Source organism: Erinaceus europaeus, chromosome 11 (assembly GCF_950295315.1).
Source record: "Erinaceus europaeus chromosome 11, mEriEur2.1, whole genome shotgun sequence".
NCBI classification, from domain to species: Eukaryota; Metazoa; Chordata; class Mammalia; order Eulipotyphla; family Erinaceidae; genus Erinaceus; species Erinaceus europaeus.
In genome coordinates this window covers 115329102-115354106 of record NC_080172.1, presented here as the reverse complement: position 1 = coordinate 115354106, position 25005 = coordinate 115329102, and the positions used below count along the sequence as shown (strand labels likewise).

Sequence of the window (25005 nt, the reverse complement as noted above, 5' to 3'; positions counted from 1 at the left end):
AGAATCTGAGAAGGAAAAGTGATAGAGGGAGGTACGGACAGAGAGACACCGCAGCCCTGCTTCTCCACTCATGAAGCTTTCCCCCTGCAGATGGGGGCTGGGGGCTTGAACCTGGATCCTCGTGCATGGTGACATGTGCACTTATCTGGGTGCTCCGCCACCTGCCCCTCATTTAGTCTTTGCATTGCCTGAGGGTGGAGTGTCTACTTTACACATCATGAAACGGAGCCCCAGAGGCTTACCACACATGCCCACCTCTGGCTATGAGTCCATGTCCACTCCCCCCACTCCAGCCCTGCCTCCTGGGACCGTGGTGCTTGGAGTAGAGGCTACTCAAAGTCACCCGGGGGCCCATGGACGGGACACCCTGAGGCCCAGGCTCCTGTCCTTTCCGGAACTAAGAGAGGCAGATCTGAGAAGAGCTGAGCCAGGGGTTTTGTTCCAGGCACAAAGGCATCCGGATCTGGGCTTAGCGGTGAATGGCGAGGGGCCCTGCGGCTCTGCTCCTGCCTGCTCTGCTTCCTCACTGCACGGGAGCCTCAGCTCAGAGTTCAGAACCCAGTTCAGCCACCTATGGGAGCATCAAAGGCAGGCAGTTCTGGCACGGAAGGGGGCTCAGTTCCCAAGGACCTACTATGAGGCAGGAAAGGGGGATTATGGGCGAGAAAGTGTCTGGATCCCCTCCTCACCACCTCCTTCAGGGGCTACTCATCCCTCAAGGCTGTGCGGGCACCTATAGGGCTATTTTTTCCTCTCCAGGGCTATTGCTGGGGCTTGGTGCCTGCACCATGAATCCACTGTTACTGGCGGCCGTTTCCTGCACTTCCTGACCTCACAGTGTAGATGAGGGTCAGCAACAGAAAACCAGAGAGGGGTGATCAGTGGATGAATCACTGAACTCTCAAGCATGAGGTCCCAAGTTCAACTCCTAGCAGCACATGTACCAGAGTGATATCTGGTTCTTTCTCTCTCTCTCCTCCTATTTTTCTTATTAATAAATAAATTTTTTAAAAACTTAAAAGGAAAGAAAAGAAAACCAGAGAGGGAAAGGCACTTGCCTAAGGTCACACAGCAATTCAGAACCAGAACTAAAGTAGATGGGGGTTGGGTGGTGGCACAGCGGGTTAAGCGCATGTGGCGCAAAGTGCAAGGTCCGGCTTAAGGATCCCGGTTGGAGCCCCCGGCTCCCCACCTGCAGGGGAGTCGCTTCACAGGCGGTGAAGCAGGTCTGCAGGTGTCTGTCTTTCTCTCCCCCTCTCTGTCTTCCCCTCCTCTCTCCATTTCTCTCTGTCCTATCCAACAACAACGACAGCAATATCAACAATAATAACTACAACAATAAAACAACAAGGGCAACAAAAGGGAATAAATAAATAAGTAAAATTTTAAAAAGAACTAGAGTAGAAATCCAGGTGACTTGGCTCTCTGGGGAAATTTTAAAAAAAAATTTTATTAGTGGTTTAATATTGATTTACAAAATTATGCGATAACAGGGGTACAACTTCACACTGTTCCCACCACCAGAGTTCTGGATCCCCAGTCCCTCCACTGGACGCTCCAGCAGTTCTCCTAAGATTGCAGATATGGGCTGACTGTTATTCCTACAACTATCTGTCTGTATTTGTCTGCATTTGCCCATTTTGTTCCATGGTCCCGTCTTCCCTTCCTTTCCTACAACCATCACTACATTCAAATGTCCTCCCTTTTTTCTCTTCTCGCTCCAGGTCCTGATGGAGCTGGAGTTCAGAGCCCTCTGGGCATCTCCCCTCTGTCATTTCTCTCAGAAGGTGGGAGCGGCAGGTTTTTATTTTTTTGCTTATTATTAATTATTACTATTATTTACACCTGGGCAATGAAGCGTCTTTGCCATATGTGTGACCCAGGTTCCAGCCAGGCCCCACTGCACTGGAGGAAGCTCTTGGTGCTGTATTGGTGACATTTTTCCTTCTCTAGATCTCTCTGCTTCTTGTTTCCGATCTGAAAAAGTCATCCCAGAGTGGTGAAGCCCCAGGAATGATCCAAAAAAAACAAACAAACAAACAAAAAGCCTCAACAAACAAACAAACAAGAAGCCTAAACACGGCTTCTTGCAGAGACTTAGAAAAAGGTTGCAGGACGTCACGGTTTCACAATCCAGATTCTGAATCCCGAAGACAGGGGCAGGCTGTGGAGAGATGACAGCTGGCAGGGCAGGCTCAGAAGGAAGGGGCGGGGGGGGGGGGGCTCCCTCCTGGTGCCAAGGTGGCAGAGGAAGATGCCCACCTGCCCCCCTCACCCTCCCAGGGGCGGGCGCTGAGTTCTTGTGCCCCTGGAATGCCACCGCATTCCTGTGGTGGGGGTGTGGCTGCCCAGGGCTCTGTTTGCCTCAGGCCTGGCTTGTTGCTAAGCAAAACCCAGCTCCAGGGGCTGAGTCAGCAGGTTGGGCCAACCTGTCACTCCCTGCAAATCCCAGTCACCAGGAAGGTGGTGGGTGGGGAGGAGGAAGCTGGGTTCCCTGGGGCGGGGCGGTGGTGGGCAGCATTTGGATTTTTTTTTTTTCTGGGGGACAAAGGCTGGGAATGCTGAGGACAGTGGGGCCCTGCCTGGGGACGTGAGACCCTGAGAGGGGTCTCTCCTCCTTGCTAAGCACTCAGTGTGTGCTGGTGCCCTGCTGACTGCCACGCCTGCTTCTCTTATCTCTAAGGTCTGTCCTTGTCCTGCTTTTCCCAGATGGGGAAACAGAGGTTGAGGCAGACACCACCCCCCACCCAACGAACAGGCCTCACTCAGATCAGTGCTCAGTGTGAACCCCCACACCCCACAATGCAGGCCTCAGCTTCCCATCTCTGCTGGGGTGGGCTGAGGCTCTCTCCAAGCCTTGGGAAGGAGGGAGAGGGCAAGACCAGGATTTCCTCTCCGTGCTATTTGCCATCTCTCTGTTTCTCATCCATCTCTCATTACGAGGGCTTCACAGCTCTGGGCCACCTTTCTCAGACAGAAAGAGACAGAGGAGAGAGAGAGAGTGTGTAAGACATCACAGCACTGAAGCTCCTTCCAACATGGCCAGGGCTGGGCTTGAACCTGGGTCATGTGCACGGCCAAGCAGGCACCCTCCCAGCTGAGCTGTCTTGCCAGCCTTCTATATTTTATTTGCTCTTGATTTCTTTTATTGTATCTACTTATTGAGGCTGGGCGGCGGCACGCCCGTTACCGTGTTGAGCACACATTTTCATTCCCATGTGCCAGGACAAGGGTTTGAGTCCCTGCTCCCCACCTGCCGGGGGGGGGGGGAGTTTCATGAGCCGCAAAGCAGGTGTTTATCTTTCTTTCTCCCTCTCTCTATGTCACCCTTCCCTCTCCATTTCTTTCTGCCCTATCAAATAAAAAATAGAAAGAAAGGAAAGAAGGGAGGGAGGGAGGGAGGGAGGTGGGAAGAGTACCTATTTGCTTACTGACAGAGAGCCAGAGCTACACAGTACAGGACTCTGGCACCTGGACACAGGGCATGGAATTCAGGGCCTTGAATTTGCAAGTCTAATGCCTCCTCCACCGTATCTCCTGCATGGTTATTATTAATTTGTTAATTAATTAATTAAAACAGCACTGTGGGAGTCGAGCAGTAGCGCAGCGGGTTAAGCGCACATGGCCCAAAGCGTAAGGATCCCGGTTCGAGCTCCCCTCCTACAGGGGAGTCGCTTCACAGGCGGTGAAGCAGGTCTGCAGGTGTCTGTCTTTCTCTCCCCCCCTCTGTCTTCCCTTCCTCTCTCCATTTCTCTCTGTCCTACCGAACAACGATGACATCAATAACAACAATAATCACAACAAATGAAGGAACAATAACAGAACACTGTTCTGACAGTCAAATAGCGCCAGTTGACCAAGCGCACAACCCAGCCTCAAGCCCCCGCCCCCCAGTGCACTGAAGGCAGCTTCGGTATTGAGGGTTCTTTCACGCTTTCTCTCTCTGTCTGTCTCTGTCCCTACCCGAAAAAGTCATTCCTGTGGTCTGGGAGGTGGTGCAGTGGATAAAGCATTGGATTCTCAAGCATGAGGTCCCGAGTTCAATCCCCGGCAGCACATGTACCAGAGTGATGCCTGGCTCTTTCTCTCTCTCTTCCTATCTTTCTCATAAATAAATAAATTCTTTTAAAAAAAAAAGTCACTCCTGAGTGGCAAACCCCCAGAGATGACCTCAAAAACAAAGCAGAACAAAAGGAAACAAACAAACAAAGAAGATTTCTGGTCAACTCCAATTGGTGGCGGTGCTGAGGATGGAACCTGGTACCTTGAGCTCGGACACAACACTCCATTGTTGCGCTATGATGGTGCTGCCTCCCCGCCCCCACTGGCCCTACCTTTGCCCTGATTCGGGGCAAGTCACTTCCTCAGCACAGCTTTGATCTCTTGTTGGCACCTGCCTCCAACCTCCCTTTATCTTTACAGGCGATGTCCCTGGGCCCACCCTCACCCTCACCCTCACCCCGCCCCATTCCATGCTGGCATCTGCAGGGCAGAGGAGGCTGTACCCCAGGTGAGGCAAGAATGTGGGGTGGAGGGACTTGAAGGGACTGGGCCTCCTGTGCCCCTCTGGGCCCCCCACCCCCTGGAATGGAGTCAGTGGGCTGTGGGCACTGGATGCCAGAGAGGGGCAGACAGGGTGGGGCGGCATGGGACACGGGGGTCAGCAGACCGGCAGTTTCAATGTCTGGTTTGGGTGGTTTCTCGATAAGAGAAAGAAACGGTGGTCAAAGTCCGTGGGAGACAGGGCTGGGGTAGGGCTGGCGTCTGACTCTTAGCCTGGCTGCTGTGCCCCGTCCTTGTAGGAAGGGCTGGCGTCTGACTCTTAGCCTGGCTGCTGTGCCCCGTCCTTGTAGGAAGGGAGCTGGGACAATTGACCCATTTGAGGGTGGAGGGCTTCAGAGATGATGGGCTGGGATTGGTCCCTGGGTGACAGGATGGTCCAGCCTCAGTCCCGAGGCTGTCTTTCCTTGGCATTCCTGGAAAAGCATTCCCAGCACCTTGGCCCTGCAAGGCTCACTGGCTGAGGGCAGAGGCAGGCAGGCAGAGCCCTTCTTCACCTGGCTAGGGCAATTTGTAAACTGAGGCAGACAGGTCAGGAGGCAGATACCCCCTCACCAGACATCAGCCTGGAGTTAAGTCCTGGCTGAGGGTGGGTGGGTGCTGGGACTTGTGGGGAGGGGGGGGGTCTTTGTCAAACTGCCCCCAAGGCACATTCTTCAGGCTCTGACATGAAGTGGATTCTCTGTGCAAAACAGTTATTATAGCCTGAGCCTCCAGGTCTGGCGAGACAGGGAGGGTCTATTACAGGGTTAGAGCAGAAGGCGTCCCTCCTTCCCACTGCACGTGTACACACACACACACACACACACACACACACACACACGCACGCACGCACGCGCGCACACAGACAACCACGCTCATTGTAGGATTTCCAGCAAACCGCCCCCCCAATCTCTCTAAGCTATTCCCTCCCCTCAGCTTTTCAGGCTGTAAGATGAGGCTGCTGGGCTGGAGAAACCACATAATGGTTATGCAAAAGCAAAAGCAAAACAAAACAAAACACCACACTCATACCCAAAACTCTGAGGTCCCAGGTTCAATTCCCAGTACCACCATAACCCAGAGTTGAGCAGTGCTCTGGCCTCTGTCTCTCTCTCTCTTTCTTTCATTAATATACAAATAAAACACTAGAAAGAGGAGGAGAAGGAAGAGGGTGAGGAGGCAGCACATGTCTGCACATGCCAGTGGCCTTCTCTTGGGAGCCAGAGATGTCGGTGCAGAGACTCCCCTGAACACTCATGAAGCCGTGCGGCCCCTATAAGACAGACAGACACCTGCAGACCTGCTTCTCCACTTGTGAAACCTCCTCCCCCTGCAGGTGGGGAGCAGGGGCTCAAACTGGGGTCCTGTGTGGGTCCTAGAGCTTAACACTATGTGCGCTGAACCTGGTGTACCACCGCCTGGCCCCCATCATTTAATTCTTTTTTCTAATAAGTTTTTAAAAAAAAATGTATCCTGAACAATTGTTTTCTTTCTTGGGGGAGGGGATTAGTGGTTAACAGTCAACAGTACAATATGGTAGTTTGTACATGTATAACATTTCTCAGTTTTCCACATGACAATCCAACCCCTCTAATGAAGTTTCTTAGCATATGAAGCAATGCTGTCTCCCCAGAGTCTGCACGACAGGCTCATTATTTCTCAGAGGTCTGTGTGACAGGTTACTGGGGGAAGAATATATGTAGGCAGGACAGACAGAACAGTGGTTCTGCAAAAGACTTCTAAGTCTGAGACTCTGATGCCCTAGGTTCAATCAACCAAAACTTTGATGTTCCAGGTTCAATTCTCCCTCCCCACCCCCCGGTAAGCCAGAGCTGAGGAGTGCTCTGGTAAATAAATAAATAATAAATAAATAAATAAGGAGAGGGGGAGAAGGTAGTGACAGACCCTGCAGAGCACAAACATTACCAAGAATGAGGACCCTCGTTCCAGTCCCCATCCCCACCTCCAGAGGGGAAGTCATGAGTGGTGGAGCAGTGGCAGCATGCAGGAATCTCTTTTCTCCCTATTTCTCTCTCTCTCTCTCTCTCTCTCTTTTAAATATTTTATTTATTTATTTATTTATTTATTTATTTATTAATGAGAAAGATAGGAGGAGAGAGAAAGAAGCAGACATCACTCTGGTACATGTGCTGCCGGGGATCGAACCTAGGACCTCATGCTTGAGAGTCTGATGCTTTATCACTGCGCCACCTCCCAGACCTCTCTCTCTTTAATTTTAATTTTAATTTTTTTAATTTTATTTATTTATTTTTCCTCCTCCAGGGTTATTGCTGGGCTCGGTGCCTGCACCATGAATCCACCGCTCCTGGAGGCCATTTTTCCCCCCTTTTGTTGCCCTTGTTGTAGCTTCGTTGTGGTTATTATTATTGCCCTTGCTGATGATTCAATTCGTTGTTAGATAGGACAGAGAGAAATGGAGAGAGGAGGGGAAGACAGAGAAGGGGAGAGAAAGACAGACACCTGCAGACCTGCTTCACCGCCTGTGAGGCGACTCCCCTGCAGGTGGGGAGCCGGGGGCTCGAACCGGGATCCTTACTCTGGTCCCTGCGCTTTGCGCCACATGCGCTTATCCTGCTGCGCCACAGCCCGACCCTCTTTAATTTTTATTTATTTATTCATAAGGAAGATAGGAGGAGAGAGAGAATGAAGCAGACATCACTCTGGTACATGTGCTGCTGGGGACTGAACTCAGAACCTCATGCTTGAGAGTCCGATGCTTCATCCACCGCGCCACCTCCTGGACCTCTTCTCTATTTCTCTCAGAAAGAAAGGGGAAGAAGAAAAAGCCACTGGAAGAGGTGGAGTTGTAGTGTAGGCACTGAGTGCCAGCAATAATCCTGGCGACAAAAATATATAGAATAAGTGTGGCCCAGGAGGTGGCGCAGTGGATAAAGCATTGGACTTTGAAGCATGAGGTCCTGAGTTTAATCCCCTGCAGCATATGTACCAGAGTGATGTCTGATTCTTTCTCTCTCTCCTTCTATCTTTCCCATTAATAATTAAAATATATAAAAAAAACAGGGGCAGGGTAGATGGCATACTGGTTATGCAAAGAGACTCTCATGCCTGAGACTCCAAAGATCCAGGTTCAATCCTTGCACCACCATAAACCAGAGCTGAGCAGGGCTCTGGTAAAAAATAATAATAATAAAATAAAGAAATAAAGAAATAAAAATAAAATGTCCTGGGGGCTGGCGGTAGCACAGCAGGTTAAGCGCAGGTGGCGCAAAGCACAAGGTCCGGCATAAGGATCCCGGTTCGAGCCCCCGGCTCCCCACCTGCAGGGGAGTCGCTTCCCAGGCGGTGAAGCAGGTCTGCAGGTGTCTGTCTTTCTCTCCCCCTCTCTGTCTTCCCCTCCTCTCTCCATATTTCTCTCTGTCCTATTCGACAGCAGTAACAACAAGGGCAACAGAGGCAACAAAAATGGGAAAAATGGCCTCCAGGAGCAGTGGATTTGTAGTGCAGGCACCGAGCCCCAGCGATAAAATAAATAAATAAATAGAATAAATAAAAGTATAAAATAAAGTGTCCCTCCTTCATATCTATAACAGTAGAGAAAGCAAAGGATAATATATGTAAAGCGTGTGGAGAGTGGGATGGAGTCTGTGGGATCTGTAGTACTCAGTCACGACTTTCCTGCTGTGAGGCTCAGACTCTCCATCCATCAGACGAGTGTGAAAACGAGCAGCCCTGGAGTGCTGTGGGGGCCAGCTCACAGGCTAGGGCACACACTCTGCTGTCTCCGCAGCTCTGGTTGGAGCGAGCCCTGGCACCATGTGGGAGTGCCGTGGCACTGGAGGAAGCTCCTGTACTGTGGTGTCTCTCCCTCTCTTTCTCTGTCTCATTATCTGAAGTAAAAAGAATGGAGAACTCAGCCTGGGAGTGTGGAGATCGTGTGTTGGTGAGGCTTCGGCCTTGCAGGAAGAGAGAGAGAAGCTGTGTGTGAAACTCTGAAATAGCTCACTCTGATGGGTTTGAGCCCAGGCCCTTCATGGAAGAAGCCTCAGTGCTGTGGTCTCTCTGGCTCTCTCTGCCTGCCCCTCTGTCTCGATCCAAAGGAACAGAAAGAATGGTGATTCTGATGTGGCTTCTGCCCAGACAGTGAGCCCAGGCTCCTTCCTGCCTCTCTGAGCCTGTGTTGAGGAAAGGTCTGAGGGCTCAGGGCAAAGGCAGCTGGCCGTGCAAACTCTGTCATTTGCTTCCCAGGAACCCAGGCCCGAGCGAGACCCAGTATCTGCGAGGCAGGGCAGTTGGCCCGGCTGAGATGTGTTTTCATGGGGAAGTGACACAGACGTACTGATTATACTGATCCTTCTGAGCAGATAGTAACGGGGACACCCCCTCCAGCACACACATTCTCTTACCCTCACCCCCCACACACTCACCCCCAAGAGGATGCCAAAGAGAGGAAGCAATAACGCAGGATTCACTGTAGAATGAACTAAGAGTCCCCACAATGTCAGAGCTGGGGGGCCATCCTAAAGATGTCTCTAGAGGGCTGGAGAGTTAGGCCCAGCTATCTCTGAGGTCTGAGGCTTTGAGGTCTGTCGGCTGTGACGCGGAGGAGAGAGAGAGAGGGAGGAGATGCGGAGCGGAGAGGGAACACAATTCTCTATTCGCGTGGACACCTCAGAGTTGGGTGAGAGCACAGTGGTTTGGGCCATGTGAAGCTAGCCAAAATGGCTGCCTTGCTCAGCACCCTTCCCTGCGCCTAATCACCAAAGTGAAAAGCGGGCAGGAGAGAGAGTGGGCAAGAGAGAGAGAGAGGGGCGGAAGAAGAAGGGCTTTATAGGGCAAAAACCAGGAGTGACGAGCCGGGACAGGATTGGTTGGGAAGGGCACTTCGAGAATATCGAGAATATCGTATTAACTCTAGCGGGAACTGGCACTAGCCTGAGGGGACATCTGCACAGCAGAGGTCCCAGGTTCAATCCCCTGCACCACCATAAGCCAGAACTGAGCAGTGCTCTAGTTTAAAAGAAAAAAAAAAGTGGGGGTCCGGTGGTGGTGCGCATGGTTGAGCTCATGTTACAATGTGCAAGGACCCAGGTTTGAGCCCTCAGTCCCCATGTGCCAGGGGAAAGCTTTGTGAATGGTGAAGCAGGGCTGCAGATATCTCTCTGTCTCTCCTATTATTATTATTTAACGGGATAGAATTCTCCACACAGAAATCACAATACTCCACACCAAGTCAGGTGGTTTGTCGTATGCTTTACATTGGTTTGTTCTAGCCCTCCCCCGCCAAGAGAATTGGATCAGTCCTGTTAATTTCGCCGGCCTGCTTGGCCCCGCCCCAAGGAACCCCGAGAGAGGGTTCCTGAGTCCGAGAGTTCCTGAGTTCGAGAGTTTCAGGGTTACAGAGTAAGAGAGAGTTCCAGTGTGCCAGAGTTTCAGAGGGTTCCCCAGTAAGAGAGTTCCAGAGTTATAGAGTTGGAGAGTTTCTGAGTTCGAGAGTAAGAGGGAGTGCTTGTGCCACCGCAAAGAGACAGCAGAGTTCTGTTTGGTGATTAGTTTGTCTTAGTTTATGAATCGTTGTTCGTGAATAAAGAAATACAGCTTCCCTGCCCAGCCTTTGTCTCCGCGTCTCTGTTACCTGCCCGTGAAGCCAGCCCGGCCGGCAAGAGCCTCCGAATCTTAACAACAGTGGTTGAGAATGAATTTTATTTAAGCCTATTCATCTGAGGGTCCAGCTCAGGGAAGACTCACGCAGGAGCCACCCAAGGACTGAATGCCTAAGCACGGCCACAAGCATCTTTGTCTGCTTTCTGCAGCATATACCAGCATTGGCTACATACAATATTTCGCACAGTTTCTTGGACTTGGCTCGTTTATCTGAAATCTAATGACTGAGGGGCTTTTAGGCTTGCATCACATCTTACTACAAAAACATATTGTTTTCCCAGAAACAAATGTCCTGCCTTAACAAAAGCAGCGAGGTTTACAGAAGTGAAAAGTTAGCGGTATTCCTACTCTAGGTCCAGTAAATTTTAAACTGTCCTATTGTTCTGGTGCCTGACCACCACCCGGGTCGGTCTCTGAACTATGCTAGCAGTTTCTTGATGATACTTGTACCCATTTTTCCCTTGATTATATCTGTACCTATTTTTTTTTTTGCCTCCAGGGTTATTGCTGGGGCTCAGTGCCTGCACCATGAATCCACTGCTCCTGGAGGCTATTTTTCCCCCTTTTGTTTTCCTGACCTTGTTGTTGTTGCCTTGTTGTGGTTATTATTATTGTTGTTGTTGATGTCATTTGTTGTTGGATAGGACAGAGAGAAATGGAGAGAGGAGGGGAAGACAGAGAGGGGGAGAGAAAGACAGACACCTGCAGACCTGCTTCACCACCTGTGAAGGGACTCCCCTGCAGGTGGGGAGCTGGGGGCTCGAACCAGGATCCTTGATCCTTAGGCCGGTCCTTGTGCTTTGCGCCATGTGCACTTAACCCGCTGTGTTACTGTTCAGCCCCCACCTGTACCTGTTTTTAACCCTCACAATTATTATTACTTACCAGAGCACTGCTCAGCTCTGGCTGATGGTGGTGTGGGGGATTGAACCTGGGACTTTGGAGCCTCAAGTATGAGTCTCTTTGCATAACCATTATGCTATCCACCCCTACCCTTCTCCCTTCCTCTCTATCTCCCTCTTCTCTCTCAATTTCTGGCTGTCTCTCAGCAATACATAAATAGATTTTTTAAAAATTAAAATTTAAAAAAATATTTATTTTCCCTTTTGTTGCCCTTGTTGTTGTTTTTTATTATTGTAGCAGCTATTATTGTTGTTATTGATGTTGTCGTTGTTAGATGGGACAGAGAAGTAGAAAGAAGAGGGGAAGACAGAGAGGAGGACAGACACCTGCAGACCTGACTGACTCTCAAATAAATAGATTTAAAAAAAAAAAAAAGTCCATAGAGTCTTCTGAGGTTAGAACTGAAGAGACTTGGCAGTCGGACGGTAGCGCAGTGGGTTAAGCGCAGGTGGCACAAAGCAAGGGCCGGCATAAGGATCCCGGTTCAAGCCCCCGCTCCCCACCTGAGGGGAGTCGCTTCCCAGGCGATGAAGCAGGTCTGCAGGTGTCTGTCTTTCTCTCCCCCCTCTGTCTTCCCCTCCTCTCTCCATTTCTCTCTGTCCTATCCAACAACAGTAACATCAATAATAACTACAACAATAAAACAAGGGTAACAAAAGGGAATGAATAAATAAATATTTTTTAAAAAATAAGTGAAGAGACCCATTGGAGAGGAGTGTGTGTGTGTGTGTGTGTGTGTGTGTGTGTGAGTGCGTGTGCGTGTGCTGGGGGGTGTGGCCCCAGTTACCAGGCCAATGCCATCCTGTGCTAGCTCACCACAGGCCTTCAAAGTCATGCTTCTTTTCTCGTCCCCTCTCTTTTTTCTTCCTTTCTTTTTCCAATGCATATGTTTCAATCTTTTGGATTCCATAAATGAGCAAAGCCATCTGGTAGCTGTTTTACTTACTTTACTAAGTATAATCACCCCCTGCTCCACCTGAAGGGGCAACTCACGTTTTTAAAAAATATTTTATTTATTTACTAATGAGAAAGACAGGAGGGGAGAGATAAAGAACCAGGCATCACTCTGGTTCATGTGCTGCTGGGGATTGAACTCAGGATCTCATGCTTGAGAGTCCGATGCTTTATCCACTGCACCTCCTTTTGGACCACCCAACTCACCTTTTAAATTTGTAGGATAGGGCTGGGGAGACAACATAATGGCAATGAACAAAACCTTTTATGCTGGAGGCTCTGAGGTGCCAGGATCAATTCCCGGCACCACCATAAGCCAGAGCTGACAACAGTGGCAGTGGCGGTGGCAGTGGTACTGGCACTAGTACTCTCGCAGTAGCAGTAACAGTAACGGAATAGTCTTCCAAGAAGTACATACCAAGTTGTGATTTTTTTTTTTTTCCCACCCAAACAAGACCAATCTGTAGTCTAGTTCAGGCCTCTGGTCAGTTGGTAAGCCGCAGAAGCCCCTTCTCCTTTTGCACAGGTGGGGAAACTGAGGCCGACAGGAGGGCGGAAGCGGTGTTCTGTCTGTCTGTGAGGGTTAGAGAGCAGACTGCCAGGCAGCCTCAGCTCCTGGAGACTAGCTGTCAGTGGGTGGCCAGGCCAGGCCGGAGTAGCTAAGACTTCTGGCTGGCGGGAGGCTTCCTGGAGGAGGCGGCTCCAAAGGCGGGGTGCTGGGCTCAGGGAAGCAGCAAACCGCAGGCAAAGTGCAGCCCCTGAGCACCCCCTTCGGGCCCGGGGACTCCCCAGTCGCTGCCCCCCCATGACCCCTGTTTCCATGGAGACCGGGGCCGCCCCCCTCGGGCCCCCAGACCCGACCTCCTTTTACTCGGCGCAGGGGCGGGTCCTCGCCGCGGGGAAGGGCTGTAAACCGCACGCTGCGACCCTCAAAGGCAGCACCTGCGGGGCCGGAAGCCGGGGAGGGTCGGGGTGCCAGACGAGGACTGGGGGGCGGAGGTGGGGGGCTGGGGGCGTTCTGGCCACTCGCTAAGCCTCGGGTCCCCCGTGCCTTCACATGGCTCTTTGCACAAGGGGCCCCCGCACCCACCTTCCCCGCACCCCCACTGCTCCTTGCTCGCTGGCAGGTGGAGCGCTCCTAACCCGCCCCCGGCCCGGTCCCTCCGGGGCTCCTTCTCCCGGCTCTCGCTCCACGTGGCCCCGGATCCTTCCAGCTTCTCTCAACAGTCCAGCGGTTTGCCCTTCCCCGACTCTGCGTGTCTCTGCCTCTCCTTGACTTTGTTTCTCAGTATCTGGAGAGGTGAGCCAGCCCCTTTGGGACTGGGGGCCCAGTAGCCTCGGGCTACTTCCAGACCTGGGACCATTGGTAGTTCCATCAAGGGGAAACAGGAGATAAGAGCTCAGTCTGCTTTGAGAAGATTTTTTTTTTTTTTTTTTTTTTACCAGAGCACCGATTAGCTCTGGCTTTGGGTGGTGCTGGGGATTGAACCTGGCACTTCAGAGCCTTGGGCATGAGAATCTCTTTGCATAACTATTATACTATCGACCTCCCCCTGCCCTAAAAAGGGTTTTTTTTTTCCCTTTTAATTATGTAGTTAATTTTGAAGGGGTCATGGATAAACGTGGTGAAAAATGGAAGCCACAGTGCAGAGAACACACAGAGACTCCACCGCTCCTACCTCCACCCCCAATCTCACCACCACGCCAAGCTCCTCTAAGCAGGGCAGTGCCCAGTCGCCAGCATTGTCATCCTTGGCACAGCACAGGCCACGGGTCACAGGTTCTCAGAGGACCCTGCGTGTGTCCATCCCCACGGGGGTGGGGGGGGGTGGCAAACCAGGAACTTTGTGTAATAGCACAAGTATGGACAAGTGGCCCGTGGCATGATGGATGGCCTAGCAGACAGATGGATGGATGGCCTGATGGACAGACAGACAGCCAGGAGCTTCCAGGAGATGACTACCTGGCTAGGCAGGGCTGTCTGGAGAGTGATGGATGGGATCCAGAGAGGGTTGAGAGGGGCTAGACCCATGGGGGAAGGAAGGAAGTGAGGGGAGATGGATGGACAGACAGATTGACAGATGAAGGCCACAGAAGAGGGGCTGGGGGTTGACTGGGGAGGGTGGTGAACGAGTGATGAGAGATCCTGCTGAGAGAGGGGCTGGGGTCCGGCTGGGAAACTCTGGCATGACGGTGCCTAGGATGGGGTGAGGATGGATCTCTCACTGATAGGCTGGCTACAGACAGATGGACTCTTGGGTAGATTTGTGAGGGTGAAGGGGGAGGCTGGGAACACGGGACTTCAGGGCCCTGCTGGGACTGATTGATGAAGATGGATAGACAGATGGAGGGAGACAGGGGGCAGGGTAGGAGACCCATCCTGTCCCAAGATGGTCCCTACAGAGCTCCCCAGACCTGTGTGTCTGTTTGCAAATGCCCTGCACAGTTAGGGCCCTGGCTGTTCACAGCACTTCCCAGTGTGTGTGGACATGGGAGGGCACAGGTCTGGTGATGGCATGGGGCTAGGGGCTGTGTGGGGGCCTTCCTAGTTCTCTCCCTCCAGTTGGCTAGGTTTATCCAAGGGCAAAGCACTTCCAGGAGTGTGGGGCAGGGCCCCTACTGAATGGAGCATTGTGCTGTCAGAGCTGTCAGCCAGGGGAAGGCGCTGGGGTCAGTGAGCAAACTGTAGCTTCCGACCTTTCTCCCCTTCCCTTCTGCGCCTCCATCAGGCAGGCTGCCAGCCCATCAGGGCTCAGGAGAGCGGGTGGCACCTGGCAGGTGCTGTGCCATCTCAGGCCCCCAAATATGGTGCCAGTGGTAAAAATAATCATAGCCGACATTTACGGAGAACTTGCCATGTGCCAGGCGCAGTGCCAGCAGTTGTTCACACTTTCACGGCTCCCCCACAAGGTGGGTATTGTATTATTTTTATCCCCAATTGACTGGAGAGAAAACAGAGTGCTGGGAGGTGATATTCTTCATCTCTGGTCCCAGTGAAAAGTGACAGTGGAAAGCCACCACTTGTCATCCATGTCTCTGAGTTCATCACCTAATCCACTTGAAGACACTGTTTTTTGTTTTGTTTTGTTTTGTTTTGTTTTCCACCAGGCTTATCGCTGAGGCTTGGTACCTGCCCAACTCCACTGTTCACAGCAGCCTCTTTTTTTTTTTTTTTTTTATAAAAGGTGAGAGACAGAGATAGAGAGGAGAGACACCTGTAGCACTGCTCCTCTGCCCCCATAGCTTCCCTCTTGTGGATGGGGACTGGGGGGTTTGAACCCAGGTCCTCATTCATGGTAACATGCTCTGCTGGGTCAGCCACCACCACCCAGCCTCTGGGGACCCTGGTTTTGAGGTGAAGACCTCGGAACACAGTGGAGGGAGAAGCCCCGCGTGGGGGACAGACAGGAGTGATTTCTGGGTTCTGACCAGGATCCTGGCTTTGTCTTTTCTCATGTGACTTTGAACAGGACATGCGCTCTCTCTCTCTCTCTCTCTCTCTCTCTTTAATTTTTTATAGGGTTAATTATGAACAACAAGTCTGTTGGATAACAGGGCTACAATTCCACACAGTTCCCACCACCAGAGTTCTGCATTTCCATCCCCTTCCTTGGAAGCTTTGCTATTCTTTATTCCTCTGGGAGTGTGGGACACACACTCTCTCTAAACCTCAGTTGCCTTGTCTGTGAAGTGGGTAACATGCCACTCGCAGGGGCTGCTGTGGTGACCCACTAACATAGGAAAAGTGCCCGGCAGGTGAGGCTGATCCTGAGTGGAGGATCCTGAGTCCAAGTCAGATCACTGGGGGTGGGGGGGCACTAAGGGTGGGCACCAGTTGCCCCCACAGTGGGAATCCCCTGGTAGTCGCATCCCTGTAGTCTCTGGAATTTATGGAATTCATCCTGTTTCCTGTTTCCGGGTGTGACACCCAGCTCTGCATTTAGCAGATGGTAACCTGTGTCATCTTCACACCTCTACCAGAGGAGGAGTCACTGTCACCCCCACCCCCTTACACTAATGAGAAAAGTGAGTGGGAGAGAGAGAGGTAGCCGCCCGCCCGGATCACAGGGTGTGGGTGTCTTCACCACGGCCAGAAGGCCACTCACTGTTCATGCTATGTGGCAGCAGGGCAGGCAGACTGTTGGGGGCGGGAGGTGCTGCCTGGGAAGGCAGGTGGTCCCCTAGCCCTCTCTCGGCATTTGCTTGCAAAGGGGACAGGGAGACAGACCACAGGCACAGAAGCAGTGATATGTGGCAGCTGGGCGTGAAGGCTTTTGCTGTAAATCAAGCAAGGGAGGGAGCTGGGGAGCGGTGAGAGTCACTGTTTTGAATAAACCAGTCAGGTGATTTAAAGCAAGGATCTGAAATAAATCCCAGAGCCTGAGGGAAGGGGCAGGGGTGGCCAGGTGAGTGGGGTGAAAGTGAGCCAGGCAGGGGAGAAATAGTAAGCGTAAGAGCCCTGAGGCCGGGCCACCCTGATTTTGTATTCCGAAGATGGAAGACCGGGCACCTGCCCAGCAGTTCACACCTGTGGGTGCTGCAGTGAGGCTGAGGGTGTCATTTGCTGAGGAGGTGCGAGGACTCAGCTAGACTCAGGGCCGGGCTTCCTGTCTTCTCAAGAGCTCAACCCCATGACTTCCAGCTAGTTCTCAGTCTTCCTCTGGATTCAGGTTCCTCCCCTCCTAAAACACAGGGGTTGGACATTATCTCCAGAGATCCCATCTTGATGCGAAGTGTTTGCTGCAGAGTCTGTTTAGAGCAAGGGCTTTGGAGATGATACTTCTGTCCTTTCAGGTTCCTTTCTTACTTATTTATCTATTTCAGATAGATTGATAGATGGATATACCACAGCAACAGAGCCCCCCCCCCCCCACCAATGCTGTGAGGACCAGCCTGGAACCTGGGTTGTGCACATGGCAAAGCAGCATATGATCCAGCAAGCAATTCTGCCAGTCCTCAGATTTATTTATCTATGAGGTCTCTCTCTGTATATTATGTGTGTGTGTGTGTGTGTGTGTGTGTGTGTGTGTGTGTGTCTGGTCTATCTGTCCCTCCATCCAGAGAATTACTCTGGCATGTGTGATGCTGGGGATTGAACCCATGCTTGAAAGTTCAATGCTGGGAGTCCGGGCGGTAGCACAGCAGGTTAAGCGCACATGGCGCAAAGTGCAAGGACCGGTGCAAGGATCCCGGTTCGAGCCCCCCACTCCCCACCTTCAGGGGAGTCGCTTCATAGGCGGTGAAGCAGGTCTGCAGGAGTCTGTCTTTCTCTCCCCCTCTCTGTCTTCCCCTCTTCTCTCCATTTCTCTCTGTCCTATCCAACAACGACGACATCAATAACCACAACAATAATAACCACAACAATAAAAAGACAACAAGGGCAACAAAAGGGAAAATACATAAGTACAATAAAAAAAGAGAAAGTTCAATGCTTTATTCACTGCACCCCATCTTGGGCTGCTCTCTTTTCAAATGTGTGTGGTATTTCATGGGAAGGAGGGAGAGAGAGAGGGAGCACCCTAGAGTGAGCATGAGGTATGCTGGAAGTCCGCACCACCTCCTGGGCGGCCCCTGCAGGTGTCTAACCCTAAGCGAGGGCCTGAGCTCCTCTCTGTCGCTGCAATGAGCCACAAAGCTCCTAGCTCTGGGCCTGGCTCTTAGACTTCAGCACGAGGACGCAACCAGCCGGGACCGAAGGGGGCTGGGACCCCAGGCGCGACGGGGGTGCAGCGGGGGTGCAGCGGGTGGGGGGGAGGCCCGCGTGGCGGTGAGCCCCTGCTGCGAAGGCGGAAGTTGGGGGCCCGCCCTCCCGGGGGCTCCTCCCGCCGCCGCGTGTATCCAGCCCTTGTATCCAGGCCCGGCGGGCAAGATTTGCCCAGGAACCCACTTCAAAGGGTCCCAGGAAGCTTAAGCAAGTCCCAAAGGAGGCGGCACAGCCTCTAGCTCAACACCGGGGGTGGGGGAAGCCCCACAATTATGGGAGGCTTCCTCCCACACTCCCCCTTCCTAAAATTGGGGAGGGGTGGCTGTCTACCTTTTAAGTCCCTACCCCGAATGAAATCCAACCTCTTCAATGGAGGTATGTGTGTAAGGGAACCCCGCAGGTAAATTACCGCCCCCCAGACACACACACACACACACACACACACACACACACACACACACACACACACACACCATTCACCTGAGAAACTGAATTTGGACACTCACTTTGTAGCTACAATTGAGGAGTGTGTCCTTTTGAACCCCCACGCATATATCTGCCCCAGGGCAGGGCAAAACGGAATACACATTACTGGGCCTCTCCAAGAGCTCACCACTACCTCGAAAACTGCAGGAAAGCCATTATAACACAGAGTTGAGGTTTGTTCCAGGGTGCACTCATTGAGACCAGCTAGCTTTAGGTGTGACAGTCGCAGAAGTGACTTTTGACTTTGAAGGTAATGACAGCCAAGATTTAATACACACTTGCTGTGTGCCAGACTGGGCGCTAAATGTTTCACATGTATAATCTCATTTAATCCCCTCAACAGCCTTGAGGGTGGAAGGCATAACTGTCGTGCCCATGTTGCAGACAAGGCAGCTGAGGGTGAAAGACTGGCCTGAAGGTAGGGGAAATAGCATAATGGTTATGCAAAAGACTTTCATGTTTCAAAGTCCCAGGTTCAATCCTTAGCACCAACCATTAGCTACAGCTGGTAAAGGCAAGCAAACAAACATCAAGGCGCACTGTTTAAAGTGCCTGTAACTGGACTTGGGGCATGGTAAGCTTTTTTTCTTTTTTAACCAGAGCACTACTCAACTTTGGCTTATGGTAGTGCAGAGGATTGAACCTGGGACTCTGGGACCTCAGGCATGAAAATCTCTTTGCATAACCATTATGCTATCTACCCACTGGCAAACAATATACAAGTGCTTTTATGCTTTTTCTCTGAGACTTGCAGGCACAGAGTAAAAGTTAGCCAGAGGGAATACTGCAAATTGTCTCTTTCTGTCTGTTAGCTCCTGGCCAAGCCCTTGCAGAGGTGGGCACAGAACAGGCTGGTAGCTGGGGCAGGGGCTAGCAGGGGAGACCTTGGCAATCACAGACATGCTCAGGCTCCACCTGCTTGTGCCAGAAGCCGTGCTGCTGTGGCACTCAAGCCCAGAGGGCACTTTGGGGCCTTTATGGGGTAATTCCATCTCCATTAGGGCTTATTATGTCACTATAAATACCTCCTTACTTGCAGCTGCAGAAGACTCACTCACTAGAGAACTTTCCTCAACATTCAGTCCCCCAGAGTGGTAGAGACTTCGCATCAGGACAGGGAGAGAGGGGAGGGCGTGTTACCTGCTGAGTGGCTGTAGGTCAGTGAGCTGCTCCAGCCACTCACACTCCACCCCTTGCTCCAGATCTCTGCTCCTGTCACCTGCCACAGACGCCCCGCAGGCTGCTCTCAGTCTACAACAGATCCCATAGCCCTTGGCTGGCAGGGCCTGCATGTCCTCTGACTTGAGTGTCCACCCTCTCACGGGCCACACAACACATGCACAAGTTTGCTGACTACCTACCATCTCTCACTTTTTACATGTTTACTTATTTATCAGAAAGAAGAGGAGGAGAGAGACAACCAGAGCATCACTCTGGCACATGCAATGCTGGAGACAGAACTCAGGACCTCAGCTTGAGAGTCCAAGGCTTTATTCACTGAGCCATCTCCCAGGTCACACACTATCTGATTCCTAGATAAAAACACCCTCCACACACCCCTCACACACCCCTCCTGTGTATCCTCTTCTAATGACACACCCACCTGTGAACGGCCTGGAACACACGTATACAGGCACAACCTTACAAACGATACATACGGTCTTACACAGAAGGGCCCACCCGGCGTGCAGAGCGCTGGTTCTTACCAGGTGCTCCGTACACACTCCATGTGCCATCTGGGGCTCTCTGTGTACATCTCCATGCCTGCCCATGTCCAAAAGTCCACAGCCTACACACAGACACACACACACACACACAGACTCACACACACACACACACACACACACTCACACACACACACTCACACACACACTCACACACACTCACACACACTCACACACTCACACACACACACACACACACACACACACACACACACAGCCACCGGTAATGCACATACTCAAACCCAAACCTCTAGCTCCCTGCATTCCTGCAACACACACACACACACACACACACACACACACACACACACACAGACTCATACACACACACTCACACACTCACACAGACTCACACACACTCACACACACACACTCACACACACACTCACACACACACACTCACACACACACTCACACACACACACTCACACACACACACTCACACACACAGACTCACACACAGACTCACACACACACACTCACACACACACAGACTCACATAACACACACACACACACTCACACACACAGACTCACACACACACACACACACACTCACACACACACAGACTCACACACACACACTCACACACACACACTCACACTCACACACAGACACACAGACACACACACACAGCCACCGGTAATGCACACACTCAAACCCAAACTTCGAGCTCCCTGCATTCCTGCACCACACACACACACACACACACACACACACACACACACACCAACATGTCCACACACATATGCACTCCCTTGAACTCTTACACACTCACACTCTCAGAAGACCAAAGCTCTCCTCCCATCATCCCTGTCCAAGGCTTTAATTAGCCTTCCCCAACACCTGTAATTAACCCCCTCTCCCCCCAAACCCACTTCCCAAGGGCCGGCGCCAAGCCTGAGAGGCAAGAGGTCCACATCTGGCAGGGAGGACCTGAGCGCCACAGTACCCCCAGCACGATGGAGGTGGGGGGGGGAGGAAGGAGCAGATGGGGTAAGAGAGAGAGAGAGAGAGAGAGAGAGAGCCGGCAGCAGAGGCCAGCCCTGCAGGGACTTTGGCCTGTCCTGGCCATTTCTGCTGGTCTGGCCAAGTGGTGATTGGGCAATAGGCCACCATGGATGGTCGGGGCAGGTGGGCAAGAGGACACTGCCTACTTGTTTCACTGCTACCAGTGGCTTATGTAAGGTGGGGCACTGTAGCTGAGGGAACTACAGGGAGAGGTCCCTGAAGGGGCAGGTAGGGAGTCGGTGTCCTCAAAAGTGTTAAAACAGGTCAAGTGAGCAGGCCAGAAGGTGAAGGGGACCAGTAGCCAGAGTGTTGGCCAGAAAGAATGAGGGCCCAGCATTGCATATGCCAAAGTGACGCTCTTGTCCTCTCTGTTAATAAATAACTAAATCTTCAAACAAACACCCAATGCCAAATAATTTTGCCTGGGATGCTCTGTGCAGCCCCTTTGCCCACCATGCAGCTATGGTTAAAGCAGAAACTGCCCAGATTCAAATCCCACTTCTGTGACCCTCAAACGCCACAACCTCCAGACAGGCTGCTTAAAGCTGCTGGGGTCTCTGTGCTTCTGTAACACTGGGAGAAGACACCCACCTCCCAGCTGAGCATCAACCGAGAGAACGTGTCTCCTTCCTTAAGGTGGCCGCTCCTGCCCCCGGAGCTGGCTAGGAAGTCTGAGAACCTTAGGAACATCCCACCCCAACACCCCAATTCCAACAGAGCACCACCACCTTTCTTGTCCCCTTCAGAGGTGGCAGGAGGAAGGGAATTCAGGGCCCGCTGCTAAGGAGGCTGCCTGGACTCCTGCCCTTCTCCCTCCAGGACCTCGGGCCGCCTGGAGTCGCTCCCGGAGGGCAAAGTGACAGTGGAGAGGGCTCAGTGCATCTCCACCGCCAAGTCCGGGCGGGCGGCGGATGCCCACGCAGGGGTGGTGTTGGTGTTGGCGAATCAGTAGCCTTGTGGCCACTGGGGTTTGGGAGGAGGTTGCGGGGGTTGGGGGGTGGGGCGCAAACCCGGGTCCCCGGGACTTCCCTTTCCTTTCCTGCGGGTGAGCCGGTCCCTTTAAAGACATTCCTGGGGGCGGGGCCTCGTGACGTCACGCGGGCATGAATGAACAGGAGCGGGTTCTCACCCAACTTCCATTAAGGACGCGGGCAGGAGGGGCGCGAGTTGTGTGCGCGCTGCGGGCGGGAGGCTCTCACCCAGGCCGGCGGGCGTGCGGGAGCCGGGCAGCGGGAGCCGGGCAGCGGGAGCCGGGCAGCGGGAGCCGGGCAGCGGGAGCCGGGCGTGAGGGAGCCGGGCAGCGGGAGCCGGGCTGCGGAGCATCGGCGGAGGATCTGCTCGCTCGGAGCGCGCCATGGAGCTGCGGGGACCCCGCGCTTGCCTCGCCCTGCTGTGGGGCTGCGTGCTGGCCGCCCGCACCGCGGCGCAGGGCAAGGAAGGTGAGCACCAGGCCCCGGGCCCCCGCGCTGCCCTGCTCCGGGCCGGGCTGCACGCTGCGTCTCCCCGGGACCGGCGCTGCGGGGTCGCCAGGGCGCGCGGGCTGCTCGGCGGGGACCCGGCTGGGACCCCCGGGCCGGGGCTTCCATGCGCTCGGGCGGCCGGGGCGGGGGCTGCGCCCGGGACGCGGGGGGCTCCCAGGCCGGGAGAAAGGGACGCGGCGCTCGCCACGCGGCTGCACACAGAGGCGACTTGGGGCGGGGGTCCCAGCGGGGGTCAGTCGCAGGAGGGAGGAGAAGGGGGTGTGGGTGGGGGCGGCTTCCTGCAGCTCCTGCTGCTTCGCGGCCGACGTCGCTTAGCCCCCTGGTCCGACTTCAGCGGGAGAGACATTTCTAGACGCCCCCCCTTCTCTTCCTTTTCTTTGCTTCACTTTTTTTTTTTTGGGGGTGTCTCTCCAGCCAGCGGGAGTCCCACGAAAGTCCCTGTTCCCTGAGACTTTCTTTTTCTCCGCCTCCCCCCTGTTGCTTCCTGCCCCAGAGCAGCGTTCTGGGGAGGGGGGGGCGCGATCCAGACCCTCCCGCCCGCGCCGGTCTTGCCCCCTTCCCGCCCCGCAGCCCCCAGGTGGGGGCACAAGTTCCAGGCCGCGAGTGCGGGCAGGAAGTGCCAAGGGTTAGCGTTCTGAGCAAAGGGGGTGACTCAGACCCGGGCAACGCGGCAGGTGGGGCCGCGGCCACCCCGCAGTCAGCAGCGAGTCCGGGCACCTGGGGGTGGGGGGTGAGGGCTGAATCACCCACCCCCGCCCCGGGGCCGCGGGCTCCGCACTGGTCAGCGCGGGTGTGAGCTCGCGGACACGGTCCCGGGACTCGGGTTGGGGCACCCGCCCTTGACCGAGGACCTTGGGGTGCACGGCGCCCAGGTCGGACCCAACCTCCCGGAGAGAACAAGTTCTCCCTGCCTGCCCGGGTCCGGGAAGTGCAGGAAACTCCGGCTCGGCGAAGCCTCTTGGCTTCTTTTTTTTTTTTTTTCCTTCTCCCGAAGTTTTGCTGATGAAAGTGGGGCGGAAAACAGGCCTGAGCTGGAGCTGGGAGTGGAGGGTGGTGGGATCAGATTCTCCAATTCTAGGTACCCCGCTTGCAGGAGGACCGAGTGACCCCCTCCCCACTCTTGCCCCTTCTCCCGGCCCCCTAGCTTCTGGTCCTCCCCCTTCCTGGGGGACTGTGGTGGGGAGAGAGACAGCTGGAATCAGTACAGGCCTTTCTCAGAGCCGTGGAGGGGGAGAGGGGGATTCAGCAGGGCTGACACTACAGGCAGGGAGCTGACAGGCACAGTTACACTCAGCCTGAAAGCTCCCCCATCTGGGATGCCTGGCCCCCCTCACCTGGCCCCCACGTGGGTTGAGGATGGGGGGGTGTCCTGAGGTGGGGGACCATTTTCTGCCAGGGTCCTAGAGTCCCTGAGAATGTGTCTCCAGGCCAGGGGTGCCTGTGGCCTGGGTTGGGGTGGGAGGTGGTGGCTGAGCTGGCAGCTGTGGGCTGTGTTCTGTGAGGTTCACCGTGGCTATGGCAAATTCTTCTGACAGACACCAGGATGCACATGCCCCTTCCACCCGTAATGCGGGCCGGCCCCTCCCTTACTCCCTTTTTTACCCTCTCTCTGTGGGTAGAGGAACCAGGCTGTATCTGGAGACACTCTGCCCACCCCAATGTGAGGTTCTCAATGGCTGAGTCAGCCTTTTTTGCAATGGGGGGAAACTGAGGGAGGCACAGGCCCTTGTCAGGAAGGACTCTGCACAGGGAGGGTCCGATCTGAGCATCTGGCTTCTTGGGCTGCTGGAGCCTAGGGCCCCTGCACTGCGGTTTCACGGTGGATTTTCTGGGCAGTGATGTAGGGCTTGCTGACTTGAGGTGGCTGATGGGAGAGTGCCCAGGAAGCCTGGAAAGCCCTCAGATTCTCCATTCTGTACAAGTCCCATTTGCTCTCTGTTCCTTTTCCCCTTCACTCCTCTCTCCTATGTCCTTTATTTCATATATATTATTATTATTAACAAGAAAGAGGGAGGGAAGGAATCGCAGCATCAATCTGATATACGCCTTGCCAGGGTTTGAACTTGGGACCTCATGCTTGAGGGTCCACACTGTCACCTCCTGGGCTTCTCTTCCTTCAGGAACCAGCTAGTCTAAGTTAAATAAAGAAGGACGAAGAGGGGAGTCGGGCGGTAGCACAGCCGGTTAAGCGCAGGTGGTACAAAGCACAAGGACCAGCCTTAAGGATCCCGGTTCGAGCCCCCGGCTCCCCACCTGCAGGGGAGTCACTTCACAGGCGGTGAAGCAGGTCTGCAGGTGTCTGTCTTTCTCTCCCCCTCTCTGTCTTCCCCTCCTCTCTCCACTTCTCTCTGTCCTATCCAACAACGGCGACAACAATAAAACAACAAGGGCAACGAAAGGGAATAAATAAATGTTTTTTTAAAAAGGAAGAGATGAAGGAGCAAGGAGGTGACACTAGGGAGGACAGCAAATGGTGACACCACCTGTGAATCAAGAGGACCCAGGAGAAGGACAGTTGTGGGGGCTTGAAGCAGAGGTTTTCCAGAATGGTGGGGGC

The 25005-nt window shown here is 53.5% G+C and overlaps 1 protein-coding gene and 1 long non-coding RNA gene across 2 annotated transcripts in view; both read left to right on the top strand.

Annotated features, from left to right (window-relative positions):
• Positions 1-25005, top strand: part of LOC132541449 (uncharacterized) — a 226473-nt gene that overhangs the window by 14499 nt on the left and 186969 nt on the right. The gene's annotated exons all lie outside the window — the stretch shown is intronic.
• The window catches only part of EPHA2 (EPH receptor A2), a 34612-nt gene continuing 31712 nt past the window's right edge, over positions 22106-25005 (top strand). Inside the window, exon 1 of the mRNA XM_007523713.3 lies at positions 22106-22406. Within this exon, the coding sequence (XP_007523775.1) occupies positions 22322-22406 (85 nt within the window). The 5' untranslated portion in view covers positions 22106-22321. The remainder of the gene's footprint in view (positions 22407-25005) is intronic.